The sequence below is a fragment of the Molothrus ater genome, chromosome 4 (genome assembly GCF_012460135.2).
Source record: "Molothrus ater isolate BHLD 08-10-18 breed brown headed cowbird chromosome 4, BPBGC_Mater_1.1, whole genome shotgun sequence".
Taxonomy (NCBI): domain Eukaryota; kingdom Metazoa; phylum Chordata; class Aves; order Passeriformes; family Icteridae; genus Molothrus; species Molothrus ater.
The window spans coordinates 16068288-16094529 of NC_050481.2; the positions used below are offsets into that span (position 1 = coordinate 16068288).

A 26242-nucleotide genomic window follows, 5' to 3' on the forward strand; every position below is an offset into this window, starting at 1 on the left:
AAGCATGAGCACTTCTACAGCAGATTTTTTTTAAAAATGCATGGTCTCACAATTATGAAAGTTTAAGGCACCAAGTTCTGTTTGTCTGCTTTTCCCAATAAAAGCCTCAGAAATGCCAGTGCAGCAGTATCCAAGCCAAATTCAACAGCAGCAAGACTAAGCATATTCCAGCCCTTTCTGGAGGTCTGATCCCTTCAGCTGCAGCCTGGGAGAAGCTGAATCTGTCACTCAGACACAGGAGCTGCAGGGAGGCAGCAGCTCCTCTTAAATTATCAGGAAACTGCTCTCACCCTGACACTGCCCATAAAGGCACCCAGAAATCCTGCACAGGAAGAGGTGGGCCCCAAACAGCCCAGCTGTGCTTTCCCTCTGTGCCTCCTCTTGTCTCCCCAGTGAAGGCACTGATTCCTCCAGGACAGCTGGACAACTGTGCCAAAGGACACGGGGGATGCAATGCCCAACAAAGGCTGGGCATCCGAAAGCCTAATTATGTTGGTAGTAAGGGTAACTAAGGTTGACAAACTCTAGAATGGAAGCCAAGGGCAAGAAAAGTTGAGTGATGCAGCAAAGATGTCAAGGGGACACCTGCTCAATAAGAGTGTTGCAGGTCCCCTGCCCTGAGTGCCTTTGGCAGCAGAGTGAGGCACAGGGCTGTGGGAGCCCCTCTGCCTCCCCTTTGCATTCACCTCAGGCGCCGGTGCTCTCGGGCGGTCGCTCGTGTCACTGTCACTCGAGGGGCTCTCTGTCTCCGAGTCTGAGGAGCTCTCTGAGTCACTGGTGCTCCCTGACTCCGAGCTGCTGGAATGTGCTGATGCCACACTCTTGGGCTGGGACTGTAAGGAACTGCAAGGCCACCATGAGATAAAATTAGAAAGCAGTATGGCTGAAGGTTACTTACTTATTATATTGACAGTTTTATTCAAAAACAAAAACTGAAACCCCATTATTTTGGCACTGAGATGAGAGGGGAGAAGGTAGAGAAATACATTAGCATACTCAAAAAATAAAGCACCAGAATACAAAATTGCTGGAAATAATAAAACTTTCAACTCCAACCCAGTCAAATATGTAGCAGGATGGCACTACCACAATGAGGAGCTGCATTTTGCCAACCAAAGTTTAAAAAATACTGAAACTGCCCAGTGCTTTTCTGAAAAACCCAACTCTCAAAATGAAAAACTTCCAATAAATGTGAATGAGGCAGGAACATATACTTCAGGATGGTTTCTGTTTTTTCTGTTCTCCCTCTTAAGTTTTCACTTCATCTGTGTTACTTGGTCATGCTGCTGTAAGCACTTCATTAATAGCCACATCAGGCAGGAGCATTTCTTGCAACACCCTGCTCTAACAAAAAGTGTTTTCTCCACACTGACAATGGAGTGGATGGAATCAAGGAAGAGCTCTCCCTTTTATGCACAGTGTTTTTCTTTTTGAAATGGGCTTACAAAATTAAAATGTAGATATTTTATTTTTTCTACTTTGGTTTCCCACATCAGTATCAACGCATTTGTATGAGTTGAGGCAAACTCCTTGCTGATCCAAGACTGATATCATGAGAACACTCCCATTTTAAGAGTGTGCAGAGACACAGATCATGCCAATCATGCCATTGGTGTGTTCTGCAAGTCTGACTAGGTAGCCCACTCTTGTGCTTGAAGAATATACACATCAAGCCCAAAAAAATCTATGTCAGTGCTCTCATACAGGAAAAATTTTGAGCTTTTCCATCTTTCTTCCTCAAATGCTGACGTACGGCTCTTCAGTCTACCTTGAATATTGCCTCTGACTAACAATACATGGCAAGAACTGCTTACAATCAGCTTCCTTATCAGGAGGAGCTGAAACAGCCTCAATGAGTCTTCCTAACCCTTTCCTGTTCTTTACCCACTTGGCTGTTTTGGGCTTCCTTCTGAGCTAAAACTGGACTCACATCTCACCCATGGCCACTACAGCTGAAAATCCCATTAGCTGCAGTGTGATCTACAGACACACTGGCGGAGGGGAGGAGGAGAAGAGAAAGGAGCAGTTGAGGAAATACAGTTCTGGTTCATAGGCAAGATCCAGGATACCTGGATAACTCATTTCTAATGGGAGCTTTCTGGAAAACCCCACACAACTAAAGCTGATTTTCAAGAGCAGCCAGAAACCAAAGAGAAACCAGGAACCCTTACCCTCCTAGCCCACATATAAAAAGCAGTTTTGTTTTTCTCCTTATGTGGTCTAGCTAGTAGTTTGGGAACAAACCTGTACCTTGGAGGAGCAACTGAAGAAGGTGACTTTTCAACAACCTGTTTTGTTCACAAAGACAAAGAGGAGAGGGGGAGGAAAGGTTAGCTCAGAACTCAGAACAATGCAACAAGTGGTGATGTTTAAAGGGAAGTCTGTGTGCCTAGTGTATAAAACAGCTAAAACCGACTTGATCGTCACCACTCTCTTCACTATCACTGAGCTGCAGGTCGTCCTGGAGCATTCTGAAAGACAACCAGAAGATAAATATCAGCCAAGGCAGACACATTTTGAAGCAGCAGGCAGTGATAAAGATTTGGTTTGTACTTGCCAAAGCAAAACAACCTCCCCCACCTTTTCTGAACATTTGGCATGCTCAATCTACTAAACCCTATCATGACTTGAAATGAATGGTTAAAATGTTTTACTACTTTTTTTTTTTTTTTCTTTTTTTTTTTTACTGGTACAGTAAGAGACTCTCATGCTGTCAGCCTGCACTGGGTCCCCAAGGGACAGAAAGCATCAGAAGTACCAGAAGATGTGCAAGTTCACACACTCTGCTCTCAGGGACTGCAAATTTTTCTTCTGTCCCAGGGGTTCTCATTTTGCTGCTCAAGTCTCCTATCACACATGTGTAAGTCAATGCCAAGGTCAAGCCTATCTCCCATCTCTTCTCTACTCAAGGAACTCCATTCTCCTGCACATTTCAGCAGTACTGTCAAGCAGTTCAGGTACTCAGAGCAGTTTACAAGTGGACAGGCACGAGCTCTGTTTCACTGTTGCTAGAGAAGAGAGCAGGCTGCCCACAAACATTTCCAAAAGCATCATTTAGTCCTGTGGCTGCAGGTGGTAACTACTGTTTGCAATTTTTAATTAAAATGCTGGAAGGGAAGGAGAGGGACCCAAAGCTCTCTCCCAGATTGTAATCCCCCTCTCTGGCAATTGTGCAGGCATCCCAAAGGAGTTGAAAAATAGGCAGGTAAAACCTGGCTATTCAAAAGTATAGTTATTCAAATCTTGAAACTACCTGGCAATTGACTCCTCAACCCAGATGATTATTCAAGTGTCCTTTGAAAAATGGGATCAAAAGCTTGGGAGCTGAGACAGAGATTTTAATTTTAATCAATCAGGACAAAACTCAACTCTGCTTATTTCAACCTCATTTCAAACCAAGGGCTTTCTCTGAGAAACTTTTTTGTGGCCAAAAAAGAAAAATAGGACTCTGACCCCTCATGACAACATGTTTTATAGCAAGAAAACAACTATAAATGATCCCCAGTGAACCACATCACCCTGGAAAAAGGGGGAGAAATTAGGAAAAAGTCGGTGCTTTCTTTGTTCATTTTGACTGCCATTCCCCTGTGATCTACCCTCCACTGCCTCATTTCCTCACACACCTTCTCGCTGGAAATCACCTCTTGCCTCTTCATTTAGAGTAAACACTGAAGGGAAGCACTATGAGACACCACCTTGGAAAAGGAGAGCTCCAAATTTCCTACAGAAGGCAAACAGCCTGCAGCAATCCTGCACGAGCCAGCTCTGCTGTGGGCCAGAGCCTGAGCTCACTGCCAGACAGATGAGGCACAGAAATGAAAAAAGAACAGTGACAGCACAGGCACTCTCCACACTTCTGGGCAGCTTGGCTAAGGATCTACTGGTATCTCAATGAATCCTTTTTATTTTCTTTTACAACTCCTAAGGGGAAGAAGTCCTTCAAAGATGGTAGTGAAGAAACTTTCAGGGATGGTAAAACATACTGAAAGGTTTTAAGTTTGGTTTTGGGGTATTGTTTGTTTTTTTGATTTTGTTCTGTTTCGTTCTGCTTTAAGAATTGTGGACTAAAGACTTATTTCATTTAGGGGTGAGAGGATAATCACAGAATCATAGAATGGTTTGGGTTGGAAGAGACCTTAGAGATCATTTAGTTTCGAAACCCTGCTGTGGACAGGTTCATGAAAAGACGCTACCTAGATCTCTTTAAATCTGATTTAACTGTTTGTAATAAAAAGGACTACCTTTTCCACCTGAGCTGCTGGTAAATAAAATATATCAACATAAAAGAGCACTGCAACTACTTATGCCCTATTTGGGATCAAGGAAGAACACTAAAACTTCAAGTCATACTTCTGCAATGGTAGACAAAGCCAATTTCCACAAAACAAGATTTTGACAAATTGTTAAGTAGCCTAGTTAAAGAAAATAAATCTGCCTTAATAATTTTAATGCTCCAGTTAGCTCAGGAATAATAGATGCCAAGGTTTCATTTGCAGGACCTGTTCATTTGCAGCTTATGTACACACCATTAATCTCCCTAAAGCTATTTAAAAAGAGTTCTTTTAGTGAGTGAAGTGGCACTAAAATTATTATCACTTGCCAAACAACCTCACAGAAAGCACAGGCTGGTCCCTCTCTGCTAGCCAGGTTAAAGATGCATCACCAAGAATGAGCTGGCATGTCTCCTTTTCAAAGAAGGGCTGCTTCCATTCCAGCACTGCCAGGTGCAAACTTCAGGGCTGCATTCAAGAATGAAATCCATCTGGGAAATCCCTGCACACTCTGAAAAGCTGAATGCTTAATTTGGGCACACAGATGCCCTGGGATTTCATCTTCTAATTAACAAGCACAATCACTGTTTGTTTTCAGCCAGCTACACTTTGCAACACAAGCCACTCCAGGCAGCTGAATTTTCAGACAGTCACGTGTGCTTTGAACCGCACAGAGAGCCAGGCCTGTTGTGCCAGAGAAAACAAACACAGAAAAGAAGGGATGTATCACTTCAAGGGAAAGATGCAGAAGAAATCCTCAGGCAAACTTCACTCAGACACAAACCCAGGCCATCCTGTTCCTCCTGCCTGTTCCACAGGCTCACACATCCCTTGCAGATGATCACTGGCTCTGAAGTGCCCGGCAAGGACGCTGAGCAGAGAGGGGCTCACAGCTAAGGACAGAGTTCCATACTGTGCCAAATTTACAATTCTGGCCCCATGGGCTAAGGAAGGAGTCTCTTCCAATTCTTGTCTGCAGGAAAAGTCTCTTCTCTCTCTCTGCTGCCTCAAAAACTGACTAAAGGGCTAAAGGGATTTTTACAAGCAGCTGTGAACTGAAATAATGATGATGGTCATAGGATAGCTGGGGAGGAAGGCACAGCCTGGAGCAGTTGGAACTGCTAGTTTTAGTAGTGCAATGAAAATTTTCAGACATCATTGAGGAGGAACAAACTGGGGTAGATGAAAGTGAAGCAAAATAAGGAAGAAATTAAAGGAGTACTGCTCAGCAAGATACTATCCCATGCTCCCAGTGAGTGAGAGCTCCTCTGCATTATGCTAGAACAGTAGGAAAAGGGATGTTTAACAGACCCTACAGAGCTTAAGTGAAAAATTCTACAATCTCAGCCAAGATGGAGACATGGTTTTGCTTTTACTTGTGACTAGCCCAGTTTTGTTTAGTTTTTAATTAAATGATTTGTGATAAGGAAAAGGCAAACAAGTGGAGTAAGTGTTGTAGTCTGTAGTTTGAAGCCTTCCATGGAAAAACATAACATGGAGTAACAAGATCTTTATGTATCATATGAACTGACAGACATTTAAATTTAATGGTTCAGCAAGTGCCTTGCACATGGACCCTGAGCATTCCAGACATGGAAAGATTTCTGTTTGTTACTGAGGGCTCAGAACCTAGCAATGCTGTATTTGGCCAAGTAAATCCTGAAAGATTAATGTCAGCCCACACAAAACTGCTTTCAAGCAACTTCTGTAATTAACCTAATTAACAGATAATCACTTTCACCTACAAGGACAGCACCAAGTTATTTTATCTACCTTTTTTTTTTTGCTTTAAAATTTCAGCCCTGTTTTTTATACTTCTTGTAGATGTAGCTTTGATAGCCCTCCCAGGCTTCAAAAGAATATCCAGGACCAATCACATTCAGTTTGGGCCTTTTGTAATTTATGTCAGTTGGATGCATTATTGTAGGCTGAAGAGCACAAAATGGTGATGTTAAATAGTCACAGATAAAAACAACAAAATACCTTTAATCTGGTGCATTAATAATAATTGGGATTTTTCTTCACTTTTGTTTTGGTTTTAACACAGTCATTTTAATCATGACAAGTACATTGGCATCATCAGGTTAAGAGTTGGACTGGGTGATCTTAAAGGTCTTTTCCAACCTAAATGATTCTATCATTCCATCATGAAACAATAATATTTCTGTTGGTAAAAAATCCCTGCATTGGAAGTTTTCTTAGAAAAATCAGACTGATAAAACGTTAATCTTCAGAAACATCAAGTAACCCAAAATTTAGTTCTTTCCTTTAGGTTCTTTAATTAACTGCACAGTAGAGATGTGGGCAGGGTCTGGTTACTTACGATGTTCTTGGCTGAGAACCTGGCAACGTTTCTGAAGGTGCTCCATACTGCTCTGGAAATCAAAAATGAACTGGTTGGGTTTATTTGCTTCCTTTGTAGCCTATTTTATCCTATGTTCTCTGAGCACCAGATTAGACTCATCACTTTCTTCTAGAACATAATTGTCATCAGATTATTCAGCCTTCCAAATGAGATTTCCTAACGAAATACCATTTGTCCTCTGATGAACAGCTGCCTTAATGTCTAGGTAATGAATGTACACAATCTCTTATGCCATTTCTAAATTCATCACTGTTCAACACAGCACAGGAAATCACGCCTCTTCATCAATGCCAATCAATTGACATGTCATGTATAACACACAACACACAAAACTATCTGTCAATAAACATATTGTGTGTATTTCCTTTGGCTATCTACTTACTCTGATCCTTTGCTACAGATCCTTCAGGTTGCAATTCCTAGGAAAAAAAGGACAAAGTGCAAATTGAGAATAAAATAAATGAGCTCTCTTGTAAGAGTTATGTACCGATGATTTGTTTTCCGTGTGTTACTTTACTGTAATAAACATTTCATAATAAAGTAGCTTGTCAAAGTGTCCAATAGTCTAAGCTGGCCTGACATAGCTTAGCATGGACAGAAATGATAACGTGCTACTATCACCAAAAACAGGCTGTTGGCACATTAGGGGTATATGGACTCTTGAAGAAATATTTTTAAAATTTCATAAGATCTGCCAAGCACGTCTGTTTAACACAGTCAGCGAATATTTCTGTTGACAAAAAGATAAAATACATTTTGTGCTTCAGCAGAGATACTTAAAATGTCTCACAAAAGTAGTTGTATATGAAGACCACAGTTACAACAAACGTCTAAGTTGCTGAAGCAATTTTTATTCACCCCCATTGTGCTTTAATTTATCTGACTACTTCTGAAGGTAATACCCCCTAACAGCCCTTATTTATAGAAGGGGGAAAAAATTGGATGGAAACACATGCAAGAGCCAGAAAGCTCTCTTCTAGTTTATCAAAAGAACTGGCAGAAAGAGGGTGTCTTACCTTTGTTGGGAATGGAAATTTGGAAGGCTCTGCTTTAGTAGGTGTATTAAGAGCTGTCAGAGGAGGTGGCCAAGAGCGGGTCATTTCCTGGAAAGAGATTGAGAGGAGCAGCTATCAGGAGTTTTGCTGATAGGCACAGAGATTTGGATCTACCTCTTCATGCATTTGGGCACGTTTCCCCATGGTTGCTACAAAAATAGTGATATGCATTACTAGGCCAGAACACAGGATATGCGTGGTGAAACACAAAAAGATGTCAGACTTTTAGGAGGAGTCCTTGTGCTGCAACCCCAACCAGCATGGAGTAGCCAGTGGGCACCTGTGTGCAGCTCCCCTCCAGCTCAAACACTGCCCCAACAGCAGCTTCTGGAGAGCTATCGAGGCATCAGGATTTTGTAACCTCAAGCAACTGCACAGGAAGTGAATTGCAGAAACCAAACTGTTCCACCAGGACTTCAGCATCTCAGAACAGCATTTGACATCAAGGAAGCCTCTCCTCAGGATCAGCACCACTGGCTTGGGAATCCCAGGGCATTTTCACACTGTGCACAGGGAAGGGATTCAGCCACAGCCTGTGCTGCTCAGAGAGGCAGTTCTGACACAAGGTCAGACTTGCAGACTTGGCTTTACTCTGCATGGGCAGACTGGAATTACAGTGAGGGAGCAGCAGCCCAGCAGCAGTGCCATGCCCAGGCAGGTGAGAAGGACACAGGTGTGTTCCTGCTCAGAGCCACGCTGCTGGGGCTGGCAGCACAGACACGAGGCAGCTTCTCCAGAGCCTTTGGAGGAAGGGCACTTGGGATTGGCAAACCCCTGACTTGATGCAGGAGTAGCTCTGGCTGTCTCGGATGACTTGTCAGCCTTGAACTGCACCAGACTGTATTACACTTATGTACTGACAGAGAGACTGATCTTACAACTCCAGCTGTATTCGAGGCTGACTCTTATCTCTACTTCTCCTCAGCACACCCCAAAACTAGTGACAGCTACATCTGCTGAGTGAACAGAAGCAGAGAGGTATCTTTTCCCCAGCCATTACCTTAAAGCATGCAAAATCTAAGCAAAGACAGAGATCTATTATTTAAGAGTACCTACCCTCAAAATTTCTTCAATGGACTGCACATCAATGGGGTTGGTTTGCTGTAAGAAGAAAGAAAGAAGCAGCATGAATTTGCTTGGGTTTTTTACCAACTGACATGAGATAGGCACACACTCAGTGAACATTTGCTTACCAACAGCTCAATAAATTTCATGGAAGCCCATCAGTAATAAAATGCTAGTAAGGATTAAAATCCCCATCAGAAGGACAGTTAATAATGCACTTCTAAAATGCCTCATTTTCAAGTCCTGGGCAGAGGTGATTGCGGATTCCGCCAGGACACTCTGCCTGGAATGAGGTAAAATGACTCAAGCAATGCCACCAATGGCAAATGGTATTTGCAAAGCTACTGGTGGTAAATGGAAAAGGGGGCATCACAGGACTTTTGGTGTTGAATAAAGCTGAAACCAGTCTGACTCATCAATCCCAAAGTTAAACATACTGATAGTGAGATAAAGATGTGGTAGACCTGGTAAAGTACTTGATAAAGGAACAAACATTCTACTGATACTACCAATAACTTATCCAAAGCTGCTCAGCTGACACAGCTGGCCTGAAGAGATCTGACAGTCAATCACTTGATACTATAAAAGCCCAGTCCCAAATTTTAATGGCAGAGTCTTCTAATGTATCCCTTCTAGGAGGGTATGCGTGCTTCCACACACTGATGTGCTCCAGCCATGGGGAACACCACTTCCCTTCTACACATCAGCTTCTCTACTAACAAGGCATGTGTTTTAAAAGTATCTGTCATTTACATGTCCTTTCCTAACTGATATCATTAAAGGAGGCTGAAACAGAAAACAACTAAAGAGCTGAGTAGTTGTAACAAGCAAAATGCACACCAGATCAGTTTCTTGTCTATAAACAAGAAATTCTATGGAAGCGTTCAGTCATCAGAGTAATTGCTGAAAGGGAAAGGCCAGGAAGAATTTATTCACATTTAAGAAAGTGGACAGTGAGCTACAATGCCCAACCAGAAGGATCTTCCCTAGAAAAGAGTAAAGAGCAATGCAGGCAAATACTTCAGTAAAGTCCAAAACTGTCATTCTTGGCCCTTTCACAGGAAGTCCACTCATCTGTTTCCCACATGCTGCACTATTTACACTGGAAGGAGAAAAGGAGATGAGGAATGCTTTTTCTTTGTAACCTCATTTGTCTGAGTCTACATAAAGCTCTCATTGAAGCAGTGCTCATTTGACAAAGCCTTGAATTTCTTCAGACAATCACACAGGGAGAGCTGCTTCTGACCTTACACACCCAAACAAACGAAAGCTGAGGCATGGCCAGATTAGTCACACAAATGAAAGCAAGGCCTGCAGATGTGTCCCACAGCAGGCAGGAGGAGGGGACAGGGAGGGCAAACTGCAAGGAACTACCACATGGCAAGAGACTGCAATGCTTCATAACTCATGGTGCCAAAAAAGGCACCCCTTTTCCTCTTTTTATTCTCAGCAGGCTTAACCCAGTAGCTCAGCCTAGCTTACTTCTTAATTCAGTAAGTGGTGAACAGCAGACACATTCACTCGCATCCTCCTCCGCAAAATGCTTCAGAAACTCCTGAGAAATCCCATGATAACACCATAGAAATAAACTTCCCACGAAACTGGTAAGAAATTAAGATCCTGCCTGGACAAAGTATTTCAAAACTCTCTCTATAATGGATTGCTTGCAACAAGCCAAAGTCAGTTTACTTCACCCATTTCAGAAACTTAAGTTTTATGAGGTGACAAGTGATGACAGAGTGGAATGCAATTAACCTGAGAATAAGAGAATAACTGTAACAGCCAAACAACCCACATCCCCCTTCCTGGAGTTCTTTCTGATGAGCCTAAAAAGACTTTGACATTGATACAGGTTTACATACACAGAGTATTTATAGTTCAATTGTCAGGAGGATTTATCATAACCCCCAAGGGTTCAGTAACTGGTTCTTCACAGGTCCAGGGGCTCAGCAGAAACCACTTTCTTCCTCATGGCTCAAAATTTAAAGGAAAACAAACACACAACACTGAACAAGCACCACACAAGTCTGCATCGGCAGCATAAGGACCTCTGTCTTTGTTGGGTTTTTTAGGACACCATAATCAAATACACAGTGAAATGATTGCTCTAGATTTCAGTCACAGATTATTTGGAACAAGCACAGGGTCAAAACCACACCAAAACCGGTCAGAGTCAGCTGACTGCACGTGGGTTGTGCTCTGAGGTAGGACTGTGACTGTCCCTGTCCCCCATACCTGTGGGGCACACCCCCTTTCCCTCCATCCCAGCTCCAGGGACTGAGGACAATTCATCTTTTACAAAGCTATCCAGTGCCTGAAGCAGCTAGGCTTTTCTGCATCCTGAATATTTTCCCCCCTTTTGTTTGTTGGGCTTTTTTTCCTTCAAGTCACATTTTGGCTGTGTTTCAGCTTGTTAAACCACTAAACCACCATTAAACCACAATTACCACCCAGCAGCAAGGGTGGTAACTTGTCACTCCTTGTCAGCTGTAAGAGAAGGGTTCAGGGGAAAGGAGAAATACGATGCTGCTGCAGGAAGAGCTACAAAGCCATAAAGCCAAAGAAATCCCTGAAAGGAGCTCAGCTCCACTGAGGACTGTGGGTGTGGGAGACCAAATATTCCACATTGCTGTCTATCCCTGCTAGCTCTTTTACAGCCTTTCCTGGGAACACTGTAACGTGCAGACAGACAACTCCAGTTAAGCCTGGTGCATATTTGGTGTCTGACACTGACATCTGTACAATCCCCAGCTTGGATTTCCTTATGCCACATCCACACTCTTGCAGTTTGGGAATGACACAGGCCCCTCCAAACATCGCTTACAAAATATTTTGATGGCCGTGATCGAGCACAATCATGGGACATCCAGAATTTTTGGCTTGCTGGGTTTGGTATGCTGTTTTAGAGCCAGTGTTCCCATCCAAACTGATGCTGTACTTGTATAACAGCTAGTTCCTGCAGGAATAATACTAATTTAATTACTAATAATATTAATAAGAATACTGATTTAAAAGTAAAAAAATGAAAACAGCCCCTGAAGGATTCATTACTACTTTGATCATGAACTGAAAAGGACTTCAGGCTAAAATAATTTCAAGCATCTACACAAACGTAAGAAGCCCTAGAAGTTACTTGAGGAATTAGTCTGTTTTTACTACAACAGGCATGCAGAAATGCACAGGTGCACATACCCACAAAAAGAAGAGAGGGAGCTCTTAATTTAGAAAACAATTTAAAATCTGCACAGGCACTCAATTCACACTGCATAGCAAGTGTGTGATGAAACTCTCAGAAATACTTCCATGTCCTCTCCTCATGAGCAATTCCAAAATCCACACACTGTCATGAACTCACGCCCTGAGCCTCGCTCTGCTCTGTTAGGGAATAAATAAGGAAATCATGATAATAAACTAAAAATCAAACCCAAACTAAACTGCCTAAGGAACCACCAGGCACACAAAAGAGATGCCCCACTGGCCGTGATACTTTCTGGGCCAGAGATACTAAAAAGAATAAGCAGTTGTTGTTTTGAGTTTTGGTTTTGTGGGGTTTTTTTGTAATGAAGATGGGGTTAGAGAGCTTCTAAGGTTATTTCTATTTTAAAAGACATTCCATTAAAAATTACAGCACACACTTTCATCCCACTCTGTCACATGTGCCAAGTGGAGCTGAAGGACCGTATGTATGCTCTCGTGTGTGGAAGAAGGGGGCTGAGGCTTTCTCCCTGGTCTTTAAATAGCTTGCCTCATCAGGAGGCTGTGCCAGAGGAGTTCCAAGCAAGATGTCAAAAAAATCACCTCTCAGAGAGAGTTGGGCGTGCTTTATTTCAGAAGCCACCGTGTGACACCGCTGAGATGTGTGGGCTCAGACAAGGCCAGGGGCAGTCAGAGCACACAGAGTGTGCAAGGACAGGGACAGGAGGTCTGGAGCAGGCATTAACTGGAACAGATACAGGCAGCCTCTCAGGCAAGCGTTAAGGTGTTGCAGACCTTTCTGTTCCTTCTCATCTCAGTAATTTCCACCCCACTGCTTATCCCTGCTATTTGCAAGCCTCTGCTGTCACAGCCCATTTGGAGCTGCCTCCTGACATCCTGTGCACAAACAAGCCCCTTGTTTCTCCATCTCCATCTTAAGTGAAACTGGTGCTGCAGGTACCCAGGCAGTGTAGGAGAGGAACAGCTACAGCACGAGTGCATTCCTGGTATCTCCTCCTAATTAAAACTGAAATGTGTGTGTGTGTGTACAGCTCAAGCATGCCAGCTCTTTGCCTGATCTCAGACTGAGTTATTAGCACCAACAAAACCCAAGCAAGTGGTGCAGCAACAATGAGAAAAGCCAATTATGAGTTCCATGCCCTTCATTCTGCTGTCAGGTTTTCTTTGCTTCCTAATGAGAGCTTTGCCCCTGCAACTATCAGCAGAGAAGGTTGCCAGCTCTCAAAACCCAAACAAACAAACCAATCACATTTTCAGCTGCTTCCCATTTAATACTATGCTTTAATATATTTGAATAAGATTATCTAGTTTTAAATTTATTTTTTCATGTCAAGTGCACAGTCATTGCCACTTGAATGCAATGAAGACCACAAAACTGCATACTTCACTGCATGAAGGCTTAATTTGAAACCAACAGGCAGGACAAAAATCAGACTGAAACCTACCATCCTGTCCTCACTTCACCCATCTGTGCTCAGCCAGTCAGAGCAGGAGGAGATTTTGCACATTAGATGCCTTCTCCTCCTCGCACACAAGTCACGCTAGTGATAGCAAGCCAACTTACTCTCCAAAGCAACTTCCCACCTGTATTTTTGTGCAGTTAAAAATCCATCCTCTCTGTGCTACAGACAGATACAAGATGGACACACACAGGGCATGTTTCCAAAATGCCCCAGCCAACAAGAGACAAGGCGTATTTTAACCAAGCCTCTACTAATCCTGATGGCGGATGCAATAATGTTCTGCCATGTATTGAAAGAGGCTGCCAAAGCTTGAAGATCAAACCATATTGTTGATTGACACAAATACATAAACATGAAAATTCACAAAGGCTTTCACACACCATCTTGAGGAACACCAGACACCAAGCAGATTCTCTGCCAAGGCCATTTAAGTGTTCCATATCACAGAACATAAGTCTTAGAAGTATTTTTATTTTACAAATCTGTAACACCTCTTATATTGTACCAAATATTTGCTAGAAAATAATTGCTAAATAACCCATAACTAGAAAATAATAACTTATAAACCTTTATGAAGTAGGTATTTTAGATTATGAGAAAAAGACAAGGAAAACCTGTCATGCAATCAATGTATGCTTTGCTACCAGCAAATTTTCTGTTCCCTAGAAAGCGCACATGTGCAACCTGGTATTTTCCCATGTGCACTAGCCCAGTCCATGGCCTTCTGTCCCCTGAGCTATGGATCAGGGATATTTTAATTGCTTGTATGGATTGGAAACAACAGAAAATTACTTGGTTTTGAAGCACATCCTGGTGAAACTTAGTAACCACAACAGCTCCCTGAGGCATAAAACCACACTTTCACTTCCAGCCCAAAGATTCCATCAGCACCCAACTCTTCTAACAAAACACAACTTCCTCAGCTCTGGCATCAACAGCCACTTGGGTGAACCTGGGAAAACATCACTGCTGCAGCTGCTGTAACTAAGAAAAACCCTGCAAACCACTGGAGAAGTGACTACACAGGGGAAACAGGGATGAAAAGCTAACAAAACCATCAAACTTGTGTAAACTAAGAAAGATGCAGGCAGATAGTCAACACGAGATTTTCTTCTGATTTCTTTCATGTTAAGAAATTGTAGGGATTTGGGGTTTTGCTTGTTTCCTTTTTAAAGCTCATGCAAAAAGTATTAGTGCTTTTAAAAGCAAAAAGGTGGAGTTTGAGCTAAAGCTTACAAGTGTAAGTCTTCGCACTGTTGCCTGTGAGCTTTGGATTAAATCAATAACAAATCAGGCTAAAGTGTGTGCAAACACTTAAAAGCAAACTGTATTTTAGGGATGAGACCATCCCTTCCTTGACTTCACACCTCCCTCATATGCAAGTGTGGGAATACTTGCATATATTTAGGTTTTCCTTGGTGCTATTTTTCTATTAAGCTCAAAAACATTTCAGAAATATACAACAAAAAGGGACTTAAATTACTGTAATGAAACCTTTATAGACATAATTTGTTTAAAATCTCAAATCATATGGAGCTCAGTATGGACTTAATGACTGCTTCATAAACTATGGCTACAGATTTTAAAGGCCATTTTATTACAGGGAATATTGTCTGAGGTTTCATTACTACTGTAAAATAACATAGAGGTACTATTTGGCAGCAGAGTCCCTTTAACAGCAGCTTGAGCTGTTCCAGAAAATTCAGGAAGCTGCTGTCACAGAACAACAAATCTGTGAGAAGGGAAAGCAATTTTCTCAGCAGGTTGCCCAAGACTAGGATTAATTTTCACAGGAGAAATTACTGCAAGGCACATCATTTTTGGCACAGAAGAAGAAAGCTCACTCCATTTCAACAGAAACATGACAACCACAACAACAAAAAAAACCCCAAACATAAGGTAGAACACAAAAGGACAAAAAGACAAAATTAAAGACAAATAAAATTGAAATAGCTGAAGTTTTACAAAAACCTTATATCAGATCCTCTTTGTGGAAAGCAGTAACAAGGTAGCACCCACTCCAGCAGCTGTAAGGAATACATGTTGGGGGATGCACTTATTTGAGTTTTGTGCCAGCTTCAGGCAGCCAGATGGGTGGGTTAAGCTATGGACAATGAGCAGCAACAAGCAACATATCCTGGGTCTCCCCTCTCACCAACCTAGTTCTTCAACCTCACAGAGTGAGACTGGAATAATTCCAGCAAATCAAAGCAAAGCTGAAGTAGATCTGCTTGACATTGCTTCCAGTGCTAAGTTCCACTTGTGTAGTTCATGACAACCAAAACCTATTTATGCTTTTTGCTGTATGCACACTAAAACAATGCTGAGGCACTACAGACATGTACAGAAGGATTCTGTCTTATCCAGCCAGATAAAGTCTTTGAAATTACACTATAAAAGCATTTGTTTTCTCATTTGTGTCTATGCTGCTTGCTTGACATCACAAGACTTCATTGTAGACTACAAATCCAATCTACCAGTCTCAGAGTCCACAGGAGCCTTCTAGAATAATTTCTCTGGGTTCTATTTCAGGTCCTCTGTGGGCACCAGGGTTTCACCAGCAGCTCTCCTGTAGCCAAGTTCCCTGTGGACAGTTCCACAAGCACACTTAACTCCTTTGAGTCCACAACTCTCTTTTCCAAAGCAACACCAAAGTTATTCCACTAGAAAAATGCCACACCACCTTCTCTTCTGCTTCTGCCCACACCTCAACTGAGCAGCCCAGCTCCAAGTGAAGAGAGCAGCTCCAGCCTGTCACTGCCCTCGTCCCAGGTTTGAAAATAAATCAAACCATTCCCATGAGCTTTCTTCAGCTGACACTGAATGATCCTGGCAATTTAAACATTTTACATCAAAATACTCAGCAAACAATGGTTGCACTGTCCTGTTCCTGCGTGGGTGCCTGCAGGAAATAAAACATTCTTTAAAGATTTTACACACTTTTCTAACCCCGAGATGGATTATTTTGCTCAATCTAAAAATAAATACTCGGGCCTCCTTGTGTTCAAACAGCGTAAGAAAAACAAATTGCTGTTTTGTCTTTCTTTGACTGAAGCAGCCGAGGGGGTTGTGTCCCGGGGGAACAGACTGTTGATATGTTTTAATGAAGGATTCGTTACAAATCCTGAGCTGCTGACAAAAATTTCTGCATCTCTTGTTAGCCTCCATCTAATAATAATAATATAACTGAAATCCAAGCAAAGTAAGCATGGAAGTTAAGTGCAGCATCACCTGTACATTGCCATGCAGACCAGGACTCCAGCCAAGGCTGATTCTCTCTCTAGTAAATTGCTCTGCATGAAGAGCCTCCACACAAGAGCACCTCTCCACTGCAATGACCATCTGTACAGTAGCTCTCAAAAGTCTAGTTCTGACCCCTTGATTCCACAAAACTTTCTTACCTACTGTCCCCTTAAGGTCTCTCCAGTAAATAATTTTTAATACTGCTTTATGTGAATCTGTAAGTATTGTGTCCATAAAAGGCCGAGGTTGTGCACCCTTGTTCCCTGCAGAATGAATACACAATTTTCTTTCAATGGAAGCATTTGAGTGAGACCAGAAAGCCACTGTTTCAAGTATTTTCTCATGTCCAGTACCACCTCATTGCAATTTATGCTCATAGATATACTTTTACAGCATTTTGAGTAGCCTGACTCTAGCCTACTCCAGAAAAAAGCCAGTCACTGCAGCTGAAACAACAAAAGATAAGAAAATAATAACTGTGCTTGTTAAGACTATCAAGGAAATTGGAGCTTTTGGTGGTGAGAGGTATCCTGTGGCTCTGAGGATCACTTCAGTTAATTAACTGCTGCTGTCTCTCAGAAATGCTTTCTATTTCCAAAGACCACTTTCCCCTTGGAAAACAAGCAGAGTTAGATTTATGATGGCAGTGGTGGCACTTGGTGCACCTCCCCTTAAAGACTCAGTAAACAAGACCTGGAGATGCAGGCTCTCCCAGCTGTTTGAAAGCACCCTCAGCTCCTCCCTGCATTACCAACACTGCCAATAAAAGTTTGGGAAATAAAACAAATTGAAGAGGCAGGCTGGAGCCTGGAGCAACATTACCAGTCCCCTGCCAGCACCCAGCTCATCTCTGCTGCTGCTTGGGACAGAGAACACAGCCTGGGGGGAGCTAAAAGGCATCAGTCACCAGGACCAGGGCATCAAAGGAGAAGGCAAGTGGGAGGGACATGAATAAAGGGATGCTTGTTAGTACATCTAAGGATGGTATTCCCAAAGGAAAAAAGAGAAGAAAACACATGTGTTGAAAGGATAGGAATTGTATCTCTCTCCCTGAGAAAATGAAGTTCTTAACTCAGAAAGAGCCTACATGCTATTTTTAAACTTTAATGCAAATGGAAGAAATATCTTTAAATGCTTCCAAACCAAGGAACTTAACTTGCAAGGGAAAAAATAGCAGGATATCCTTTTGCTTGCAAAGGCAATTATCACTATTGTTTTATAACTGAACTAAATAAAAAAAACCCCTATTTCTAGATTTTATGTTTTGTGGATGGAACAGCAAGGTGCCTTATTATTATCACCATTATCATGTCTACACAGATGAAAGTTATCTTCCTCAAGACAAATATTGGAAAAGTCCCTTGGAAGCTCCCTGTCTTGTTAAAGACAATGGGAAACCAAAGCAAGTCCTGTCCACCAGTTACTTGGTCACTCTTCAATTTTGTATGCTAAACAGAGTGACCAGGTAACTGACAGTAGCCTAACTTGGAAGCAGCTTAACTCACACTTTCAGCTGTAAAAGCAGCATCCGAGGTTGACACAGTCTGCTCCCAGGAGAAGTTTGTTATTACTCAGCTGAGCACGCACAGACACTTTCATCCTCTCCTCAGAAAACAGCTTTGTGCACTCAGCAAAAAGCTCACAGCACCCTGAGCTTGTTTGCCAGGTGGGAACAGAGGCCAGGGCTGGACAGAGCCTTCAAGAACCTTCTTTGCTTATGCTGTGCCTAGAACAACCAGTCCACAATATTTTAAATCTGTATATAGAAGACACTTGCCTTTGTTGTGATTCAAACACTTTTATCATTTTTATCATTCCCTAAACTCTGCATTAAAGGCTGCAGACAGTGTTCCCCAAATCCCAGAAATTCCTTATGGCCAGGCTTGCACACTGCAGAGCTGTCACACACAGTTTTTACCTGCAGCCAAGCAAAGCAGGAGCTAACATACCTGGCTGGCACTTGAGAAGTGATCCTTGTCACTCAGGTGTAATAGGAAGGCTACAGGCCATGAACCTCCCAGGCTCAAAAAGCTATCAGAAAAGAAAGCGATGCTGAGAGGATGGGAGAGGATCAGTTCTCTGTTTCTTTCCTTGTTTGTATAATCTGGAGGGAAGAAATGGCTTTTTTGCTTATTTAACATACTGTCTGAATGGCTTGGAATTAAAATCCAAGCAAGGAGAGATGGTTACAATAAGTACCAAGACACCAACCAACTTCTGCCTAAGGAAAAGCTTTCTCCATCTTTTCCTGATGCATCCTAGGGACAACAAACTGGAGAAGACTACAAACATTTCCAGATTTTCTGTATCACTACTTTACTGCCCATAATTTCCTTCATACATAATTGCTCAAATGATGCCAACGTTTGTGAAAAGTTCCCATGAACCAATGGCAAAACACTCAAATAATTTAAAATACCTCAGGGATGTGAGCAGGCAGGTTCATAATTTGTCACCATGATGGATAGGGCTCACCACCTTTGTGTCATGTGACTTTTTTATGTCCTCTCAGGCAATGTCTCTACATTGTAATAGTTTCACATGCAATCCTTAGACTCCTGAAAGCTGGACAAGCATTTCCCTACGTGTGCACCACAGAAGGCTCTGAGGAAATGTCTAAAGGAAGGGTAGGACATACCCAAGGGGTTACTGCTACCATAGCAAACAGAAAAATAAATACCACACTGCTTCTCCTCTTGCTTTCATTATGAAAAAATGTACAATATTATTGTGGTAACATCAATACTGCGTTGGCAAAGAGGGGCAGGAATGGAGCTGACCTGCACCAAGGAGGCAAGGGATGTCCTTTGCACTGGTAAAGCACAGATGGCATTCCTTCAGCACACACAGCCAAGGATTAACAAAGCAAAAATGCAGACAAGCAATGTGACAGCCCAAGAGCACCTTCAGTAAAATGCCTACTTCAAGTGAAAACATTGAGGCTGAATATACCAATACCTTTCACCTCTAGAGAACAGATGGTGTCCAGCCAAGTCTGAATTACAACTTGTTCTGAACAGCAGTAAGCTGACAGGCTGATGAAAGAAACCAAAGTATTCCTTGTCTGAGGAGGAATAGGTTGAATCTAACATAACTTTGTCTCCTGTTACATGAATTCATCCTATATCCTCCTAAACCTCTAGCATTCTTCACAAGCCACTGCTATTCAAAACACAACATGCATAAGTCATGTTTAAAAAAACTAATGTTCTTAAACCAAGTTAAAAAATATAAGCTTTAGAAGAAATAGATACCACAGAGTTAATAAGGAATCATTCCACACACTGTTTATTTTACAACAAACTTGTAAAATGCTCAGTCCCTCTGCCAGTGTGCTCATTCTACAGACACAGAAATATACTTGTAAACACATACAGCAGTTAACCTTAAAAAGCATGGGGACGTGCTCACTCACTTCTCTCCTTGGGGGTGCTTTCAATTCAATAGTGTATTAAAACAAATACTTGCATTTAGGCTCTAATTCAAGACAAAAGCTCTTAAAATTATGCTAACACAGAAACTGAATTCTCTCATCTCTCAAGAAAAGGAAAAAAATAAATATTGCTATGTTGTTGCTATTCTTTCTAACTTTGAGCAGTGAAAAAGATCTGAAAACTTTAAGTAGTTTTTTTGGGTTTTTTTAATGGTCAATTTTTTCTTTTCACTTAGTGAAGCTTAGCCAGCCAGCCAAGATAACATTTCTGACTGTGGCATAACCCAAGCTACATGGCAATCTCTTGAATAGCAAAAGTTACTGTTTGTCTTCAAAGGAAAGTGCACATTTGAACAAGTCACCTAAACTGGAGTTTCTGTAAGCAATGGGAGTTTAGGTCAAGTTTCATAACTGGTTAAAAATTAGTCTATAAGCCAAGTACTGTTGAGCTCTATTTCCTTAGCAGCCAAAGCAAACATCACCCTTGTTCCTTCCTCCTTTGATTCCAGAAAAGCTCCATCTGAAGAATAGGCAGGAAGGCCAAAGTGGTTGAATTCAGTATCCTGGAAAGGAGGGACTCATAGAAGGCCAGAGTATCTTTTATGAGATGAAGGAGGCAGTGGGGAAAGGAGGGGACAGAGGACACTTTGCAGCATCCAGCCCTTGCTGGGTCTGAAATGAGCACAAAGTGATGCCCGCTGCAGTTTGTCTCCCTGTGGCTGGGTGCATGCAAAGGAAGCTGGGCTGATGGCAGAGCCTCTCTGGGAATGCACCCAGACCTTTTACTTGGAGTATAATGGACTGCCAAGATACCCCTGAATGCATGCAAAAACAGCATCTCAATATCTAATGACATTTATGAACCATTTGACCCAGGGAACAAATTGGCAAGAAAATGCAACACTGCTAAAGCAGTTTGGAGGAGAAATTGGTGTGTCAAAAAGCAGGAGATCAAACAATTAGGAGTATCACCTTTTCCAACAGGGAATTAAAATATTCTGCTGGCTTAAAACAATACAGCACTATTTTATTGTCTAAGTAATAAATGCTCATCATTATGAAGATAAAAACTGGCATCTAAAGCTTGGAAGGGAGAAGGATGTTAAAGATAATTCAGACAGCAACATTGTTAGACATCAGAGAAAATGAAAAATGAGACCTGAAACTTCAAAGCACAGAATAACAACACAAGGAAACAAATAAGAGAGGCATAACTCATATAAAAAGAGATTGCACTGAGTAGTGTGCCAGGGCAGGAACACTACTACTTGCTGACTTCTTTTCAAAAATTACCATTGCTGTAGTCAAGCTTTGGTGAGCTCTGGCAATCTCATGCCCTATCCAGGGCCATCAGAAGCTCTTCTCCAAGCAGGACTGTACCAGCTCATACAAACAGCAGGGGAACTCCTCTCCCCTTGATGCTGGTGCTCACTGAAAACCATAGAGCTGACCAACACCTCAGTGAGGCACCTTCCTGCTGCAGCACCCACGTGGGGCAAGAGCACTGCAAGCAGTGCCCAAGAAGCAAAGGCAGTACCACCAGACTTGCCATAACCCACATCATGTGCTGGCCCATATTTCTATGGAGCATCCTCAAGCTGCAAAATGCCACTTCCACCGAGGCTCACTGGTAACCAGTAACAAAAACTCCCATAAAGTAAGAAATACAATACAAAGCACATGCTAGCTAAACATTTTCCTATACTCAAAAAAAGCAAAGAATCAGATCAAAGTCCAGGAGGTGCTCAAAGTAGCATTAGGAGAGTGCTAATGTGATGACCAATGTAGGAAGATAAATCTTGTGTTTCATTCCTGAAAACACATCTCTTGAACCAGGAGTCTACAGCCAAAATAATTCAGAGGCTTGAAACAAGCAGATTCACTCTCTGAGGAAACATCTCCAGTGGCATTTGTGACCACCAAAGCAAAGACCTCCAGGCTGGCACTTACCCATGAAGTACTGCTTGGCCAGGGAGAAGCACAACCACACACAGGTGTTTTAAGACTTGCCTCGTTTATAAGCTTTTTTCATCCTTCAGTAACTAGAGAAGTTAATTCCATCTACAGGAGGCAGCCTGCAATTATTACAGGACTCACTGGAAACACTCCCCTCTCCCTGCCAGCCCGTCCTTCAGCAACCTGCTCCCAGTCAGATGTGAAAGGCAGACACGGCCTCCACTGGACTTCACGGGGCCGGGTGCCTGCCTGGGTTCCACTTGGTCCCGCTGAAGCCAACTGCTGACCCCACCCTGGCACCGGCTGTGTGCTGCACTTACCTCTCTGAACATGTCTTACTGCCTTCCCACATGGCAGGGCAGATTTCCTGTTTTCATACATTGCCTTGTCAGCCCTAATCAGTGTCAATAGGTTATGGTGTCTTTTGTGCTGGCGGCGTCAGCCCTGACAGGAAAGAACTTTTAATCTCTTCCCTCACACCGAGCCATGAGAAGCTGCAGGCGCTCCCAGACATAACTCCCTTGGCTCCTCTCCGAAAAATTCTCTCAAGCACTCGGTTGCTTAGCAATATTTGCCTTCCCCCTGTACGGTTCAAATTGGCAACATCTGTCCCTTTGGCACTTTCCACTAGTGCAAGAAAGAGCGCGGAGAGTTTCAGAAATCTACAGAGAGGTTGGTGGAGGATGATTCGCGTGAGCCATCAGAGCTGCTTTGGCATTTTATTGCTGGTTTATTTCCAGCCTGGATAGAAAATGTGGCTTCTTCCAAAGGAGATGCACACAAGGGAAAATCCTCTTTTGCATCCAGTGGGACTGACCTATTAAATCAAATACAAGTAGCTTTTTCTGTTTACATAACTACACCCGTACGCTCTGGCTTGGTTTAGCTGAAAAACCCAAACAAAACACAGCACTGACATACAATTCTTTCCTGCCAACTGGGATTGACTCTGACTTCTCCTAAGATATTGCATGCTCATCATGTGAGGGAAAAACAAGAGAAGCCAAAATGTGTTTATGCATTTAAAAATGCAAAAGCTGTGTGCTATCCTGACCTCATAACCACTAGTCAAACCCCTAGACTGCCTGTGGTCCATGCAACCATCCCAAGAGGCAGCAATCAAGGTCATTGCCTATGGATGTACCTGCAACCCAGGGAGTGAGGGGAACAAGACATTACGATAATGTAAGAGCATAAAAAGTACCAACTGCTTTCACTTCTGAGAGCCAAAAGGGAACATGGGGAAGACCCAAGTGAAAGGATTTATCTTTGGGCACTTGGTATGACAATGAGCAGCAGAGAATCCCACAGTAAACCCTCCTCTGGCTGCAATTCATTTCTGCTTACACCACATCGCCCTTCGTGAGAAAGGCATTGTATGGCACAGCTTCAGATGTTTACATGCAAGTTGTTAGGGAAGCCTACAAAGAATGACAGCTTCAGTTCTCATGGTGAGATTGAGGTTTACTTTTTTTACCTTTAAAACTTTTCTTATCCAAACCAGTCAGAAAAAGTAACAATTCTCATTCATATTTGATCTGCTTCTTTAGCAGTCACATACCAGCAGCAAGACAAATTGACACAATGGCTGTGGGGAAGCATGGAAACCCTTCTCCAATCACCTGAGGCACTTCTGATTATAAAAAGGCTGCAGAGGCGACACAGAAGTAACACCTTGTTGCCTGTCTTGGTGCAAAGCAAGGAAAATAAAATAGTCAAAAAAGGACTACAAGGGGTAAGGGAAAAAAAAAAAACCCCAAACAAAGCACAATCTCCCTTCTATTCAGTAAATGAGAAATACATAAAAGATTGGAGAAAGATAACAGTAGCTTAATGCTGACTACTGTGTATTCATTACATAAGGCCAACAGTGTTACATATGTCTTTAAAGATTTTCATTTTGAAAGGATGCAGAATTAAAACAATATATTTATTTCTACTTTACAGGGTTCACCTGACAGCTTCTGCCGGTAGAAAACCTCAAGTACCATGAAGAGTAGTCCAAAACCAGACTTTTTATGTATTTGCCATTCAAACATCTTCGTAGGTATTTAGTAATTCCTATTTACTATATAACAACCACATTTTAATTGGTGAACCTTGATAAATGTTTACTGAGGAAAACAGCTCAATGACAGCAACTTGAGCACAAGGATAATACAGTGTTACCAAAATGACTTAACACATCTGGGCTGCTTCATTGTTGTTTAGGAGCTCTAAATTGGCTGCTTCCCTTTTTGCTTCCCAGTTCACAGGCAGGAGAGCCTGATGAGGCCTCATTACACCAGGTACAAGGACCCATGCCCTAACATCCCTAAAATTTTTGGGAAAACAAAGCCAAATCTTCAATCAGCATCAAGGGCTGTACATTCCTCCATACACTATGCCCTTAACAACGCTTGAGGATTTATAAACACTCTCCCTCAAAACAGCCTGGCTGCTTCTTCCCTTGCTGTCAAACTGATTCCTTTCACACATCACAGTCTGTGTCAATGGAGGCAATACAAGGGTCTTTGTTGGTGCTGCAGCCCTCCTAGAGACATGGAGAGGGAGAATGGCTTTAAAAGCATCTTTGTTTAGGTGCTGGAGAAGAGAAAAAACTTGACACATTAAGAGAAGGGATACATCCAAGCTTCTTCATTTGTGCTATATTTTTAAGCCTTCTCACAACAAATTTGGGAAAATGCCTTGAAGGAACAGTGATGACATTTGAAAGTGAAGGCTTTGATTTGGGGAAGAGGGGAAAGAGCTGTTCAGTGTCTCTTTGAATGCAAAGTGAGTCACTGCGCTGTTATCCACTGTGGATTCATTCACTCTGCAGTGAAACTGTGTGTCTATTTGGCCTGGAAGGCTGAACTTTTCAGTGTTCCCAGGAGCAGGAGCTGTCAATAATGAATTCACAGCTGCAGGTGAAACATGCCTTAGAAATTCAATTAACCAGAACACATGTTGAGGAAATGGCTTTCCTAAGTCATGTCGAGGGAGATTACAGGAAAAACTGTATTTGGCATGTGGCTGTTCAGTAAGCTGGGGCCAAACAGTTCAGGGAAGAGGAGGGAAGAGCAGCAGAGTTTCTGCTAGTCTAGAACCATTCACTGTCAGGGTCGTTGCAGGGCAGGAGCCTTCCCACAGCTCCTGTTTCACCAAGAACTAAAGAGGGGGACAACCTTCCACCAACAGACCCCCAAGCAGCCTCTCTTGTACAGGACATCCAGCACACAGGTCATATACCCAGGGGTGCCACCTTACTGTTTCCCCCTCTTGTCCCTCCAGCTTCAGCCCTGGAGGGCTCTATTATCAAAGAGATGTTCATCATTGAGACCAAACAGAGGTAAGCAAATGTGACAATGACAAGACTGAAAAAAAGCAGAAATCAAAGTAATGTATTTTTCACTAGAGCTGACAGAGCCATTATCCAAAATGCCTGTATTCCTGCCTGCCTAGGCACAGAAAACAATCAGGGGCCACAGCCTAAAGATCCCTACTGCAAAGCAGGATCATTCAGCATATTCACAAAAAAGGTTCCTCTATCAGCTTCAAAATGGACTAAGCATATAATTAAAACCAGGGTCCTGGCTTGTGCAAAAACTTTTGTTTATTATTTTCAATTCCCTTTTTACTGTGTTCTTACTTTGCCACAGATGAAACAGAAGGAGCATGAGCAATGCTACTCTGCACTGGCAACTGTAGGATTTTCATGGGCATTTGGACTCAGACTCATGTGCTCAACAGAAATTGAGAAAAAGGTCTCATTCAGCACACAGCATCATATCTAATGCTGCCCTATCAAAATCCATATTAAACCAGAGTTACATGAGATGACAGAAGAAGCATGGGGATGGGAAAAGAGATAAGACAGTAATAAAGATGAGACATTCAGATAATGTGGAAGGTGATGCCCTGCACTGCTTTCTTTCTCTGCCAGGAGTAAAATCTGGTTAAGCAAATAAGGTAATGTGACCTCAGTGAACTTCCTGTTTTGAGGTGTGATGTGCAATGCCAAACCCACTTGGTAGCAAATAGTCTCTCAGCATGAAAGTATTTTCACAACTTCTCAGCAATGTCATTTTGACAGTTTCCTCTCATTTCCCACAAGATACTGCCTACAGCCATTTGCAGCTGATCCACACCCTTTTCCATGAAAAACAGACTGCACCCACACTCTTTCTTTTCAT

The 26242-nt window shown here is 42.4% G+C and overlaps 1 protein-coding gene across 2 annotated transcripts in view; it reads right to left on the reverse strand.

Moving 5' to 3' along the window:
• The window catches only part of AFF1 (ALF transcription elongation factor 1), a 67338-nt gene that overhangs the window by 15735 nt on the left and 25361 nt on the right, over positions 1-26242 (reverse strand). Inside the window, exons 4-10 of one of the 2 annotated variants that reach the window (XM_036382021.2) lie at positions 8748-8792; positions 7653-7739; positions 7019-7055; positions 6595-6646; positions 2417-2471; positions 2251-2288; positions 687-843 (exon numbers count right to left, since the gene is read on the reverse strand). In XM_036382021.2, coding sequence (XP_036237914.1) covers positions 687-843; positions 2251-2288; positions 2417-2471; positions 6595-6646; positions 7019-7055; positions 7653-7739; positions 8748-8792 — 471 coding nt within the window. Of the gene's footprint in view, positions 1-686; positions 844-2244; positions 2289-2416; positions 2472-6594; positions 6647-7018; positions 7056-7652; positions 7740-8747; positions 8793-26242 lie in introns of both variants that reach the window. The other variant, XM_036382020.2, reaches the window with a different exon arrangement.